A 2,257-nucleotide genomic window follows, 5' to 3' on the forward strand; every position below is an offset into this window, starting at 1 on the left:
CCTTTTCTCGGATGACTGTACTGAAGTGACCTTTTTTAATTTTATCTTTTAGATTCATTGAATTGCATCTTACGTTCCAAAAATAGTTTTGGATTGGAAGTCCAGATTTAGTACTACTAAAGCAGCAACAAAATCTGATCTGTAAAAGTATATGTCCTGGGACTATCGTTTGCACAATTTTCGTGTCACTTTGATTGGAGCTCAGCAGTAAGCTGAAACAGCAACAACTGGAAATTTTATGGAGACCCCATGATGGACACTTGATCTTCCTTACACGAAGCTCTATTGTCAACTTTGTCTTCTTTCATGATAAATTGCATTGGAATTATACTAGCAAACAATCTGGAGCCATGCATTTTAGTGGGAGATTGATATTATACACAATGGTTCCGTGATATTTTTACTCTAGTGAGTTTTGATCTTATCCATCTGCGAATAAGAAATCAAACAAATTCAAATGTACTACTTGTTAAGCATCTAACTCGCTTGTGCAAAACATAATTTGCAGTGATAATATGCAATACTTTGGATTAACTTTCAGACAGTTTTTAAAGTCATAGTATTCATAGACCATGGTGGATGACAAATTTCTCAGAGAGAAGAAGGGTGGTAAGGAGTGGGAATCAAGAGGAGATCCTGCTTTGGCCTGACTGTGACGCCAAATACCTCAGTCATGTCTAGTTGTTCTTGTTCTAAGTCACCAGGGAGCTTCCAATCGAAGTGGTAGAGCAGTTGAGCAAGAAGTAGCTCGATGTTAGGAAGAGCAAATGATATGCCAGGGCACATCCTTCTTCCTGCTCCAAATGGTATGTAATTAAAAGTTTTTCCCTTGAAATTGATTTCAGAATCAAGAAATCGCTCTGGAATGAATTTCTCAGGTTCAGTCCAATAGTCTGGATCTCGACCAATTGCCCAGGCATTGATAAAGACTCTGGTTTTGACCGGGATTTCATATCCCTGGATTTCACATTGTTCACTACATTCCCTTGGAAGTAACAGTGAAGCAGCAGGGTGCAATCTCATAGCTTCTTTAATAACTGCTTGCAAGTATTTCAATTCATGCAATCGCGACTCATCAACATTGCCCATTTCACCATAAATTTGTCGTACTTCATTTTGGGATATTTTTAGTAGTCTTGGGTTTTTAATCATTTCAGCCATTGCCCACGCCATAGTTGTTGACGACGTCTCCACGCCGGCAAAGTACATTTCCTAGACAGAATGAGTAACTTCAAGTTTAGTTGATGGAAATAGGAGAGTGAACCAGATTATAATGTAGCACTCATTGATATCATTCATATGGCTACATTTGGTGCTATATTTAAATTGGAAGTGGAATTGAAATGTATCCTAAGAAAAGTAGCTGTGTTCTATAGGATCGATATTAGCTCCACTACTATTCCTGGTCCTATTAAAAACTAAACACAACCTATAAGAAAATGTTTGATTTGAGTCTGCAGAGGTGAAAAAAGGACTCACTTACAAATATGACTGCCTTGATGTTATTGTCAGTAAGTGGAACTCCAAATTCCCCAGATTGTTGGATATTTAGAAGAACGTCAACTAGATCCTGCTTTGCTTCTCCATAACCAGGTGTTGATTCTGCTCTTTTGACTCTGTGCTCATTGAGAATGTTTTCAACTACTTCATCAATCTGTTTGTGTAGCCTCTCCAGTTTATGCCTAATTCGAGTAATTCTTTCGAGAATCTTGAAAGAAGGGTACATGTCCGTGATATTGAACCCTGACAGAAATATCGCAACATCGTCCATAAGTGACACGAACTCATCATGGTATTTGCTTCATTTACTAAAAGCAGCCCGATTAATGATGCTAAATGTCAGAGAAGACAACTTTGCTGTAAGATTGATAACTGATCCCTCTTGTGAAGAGATTGATTTGATCATATTCAAGACTTCATCTTCCCTTATTGATCGGAACATTTGGACACGCCTTGCACTCATGGTTCGAAGACTCGGCCGAGTCGTTACCGTCTCGGTCTTCGTCGACAATATTCCCCAACGAACAATTACGGATTCAATTACCCCTATTTAGCAAAAATAGCCTATATGAAAATAATTAAAACAGATTCGATCTCACAGTAATTGTCGAACCAAATCGTCAGTTGTCCCCTTGACTAGAAAAGCTTAACCACGCCTCATGAGAAACTCTCCCCGTTGGGGAATATTGTCGAATACCTGGCGTGTGTCAGAGGCCAGTCCAAAGAAAGAAAACTAGAACTAAACTAAAAAACTAAA

At 38.5% G+C, this 2,257-nt stretch overlaps 1 protein-coding gene across 1 annotated transcript; it reads right to left on the minus strand.

Annotated features, from left to right (window-relative positions):
• Window positions 1–591: 591 nt before the first annotated feature.
• Window positions 592–1,771, minus strand: LOC113687488 (tabersonine 16-hydroxylase 2-like). Its single transcript, XM_027205089.1, has 2 exons — window positions 1,484–1,771; window positions 592–1,212 (listed from the first exon to the last, which is right to left on the minus strand). The coding sequence occupies exons 1-2, from the start codon at window positions 1,769–1,771 to the stop codon at window positions 592–594; spliced, it is 909 nt and encodes a 302-aa protein (XP_027060890.1).
• Between the last annotated feature and the right edge of the window lie 486 nt (window positions 1,772–2,257).

This window comes from Coffea arabica, chromosome 5e (assembly GCF_036785885.1).
Source record: "Coffea arabica cultivar ET-39 chromosome 5e, Coffea Arabica ET-39 HiFi, whole genome shotgun sequence".
Taxonomy (NCBI): Eukaryota; Viridiplantae; Streptophyta; class Magnoliopsida; order Gentianales; family Rubiaceae; genus Coffea; species Coffea arabica.

Bases quoted from the DNA above. Each gene is read 5' to 3' on its own strand.
- LOC113687488 (XM_027205089.1), bottom strand. From the start codon at position 1,771: ATGGACGATGTTGCGATATTTCTGTCAGGGTTCAATATCACGGACATG. The intron at 1,213-1,483 runs GTAAGTGAGTCC...CATTCTGTCTAG, and splicing joins ACATCAAGGCAGTCATATTT to GAAATGTACTTTGCCGGCGT.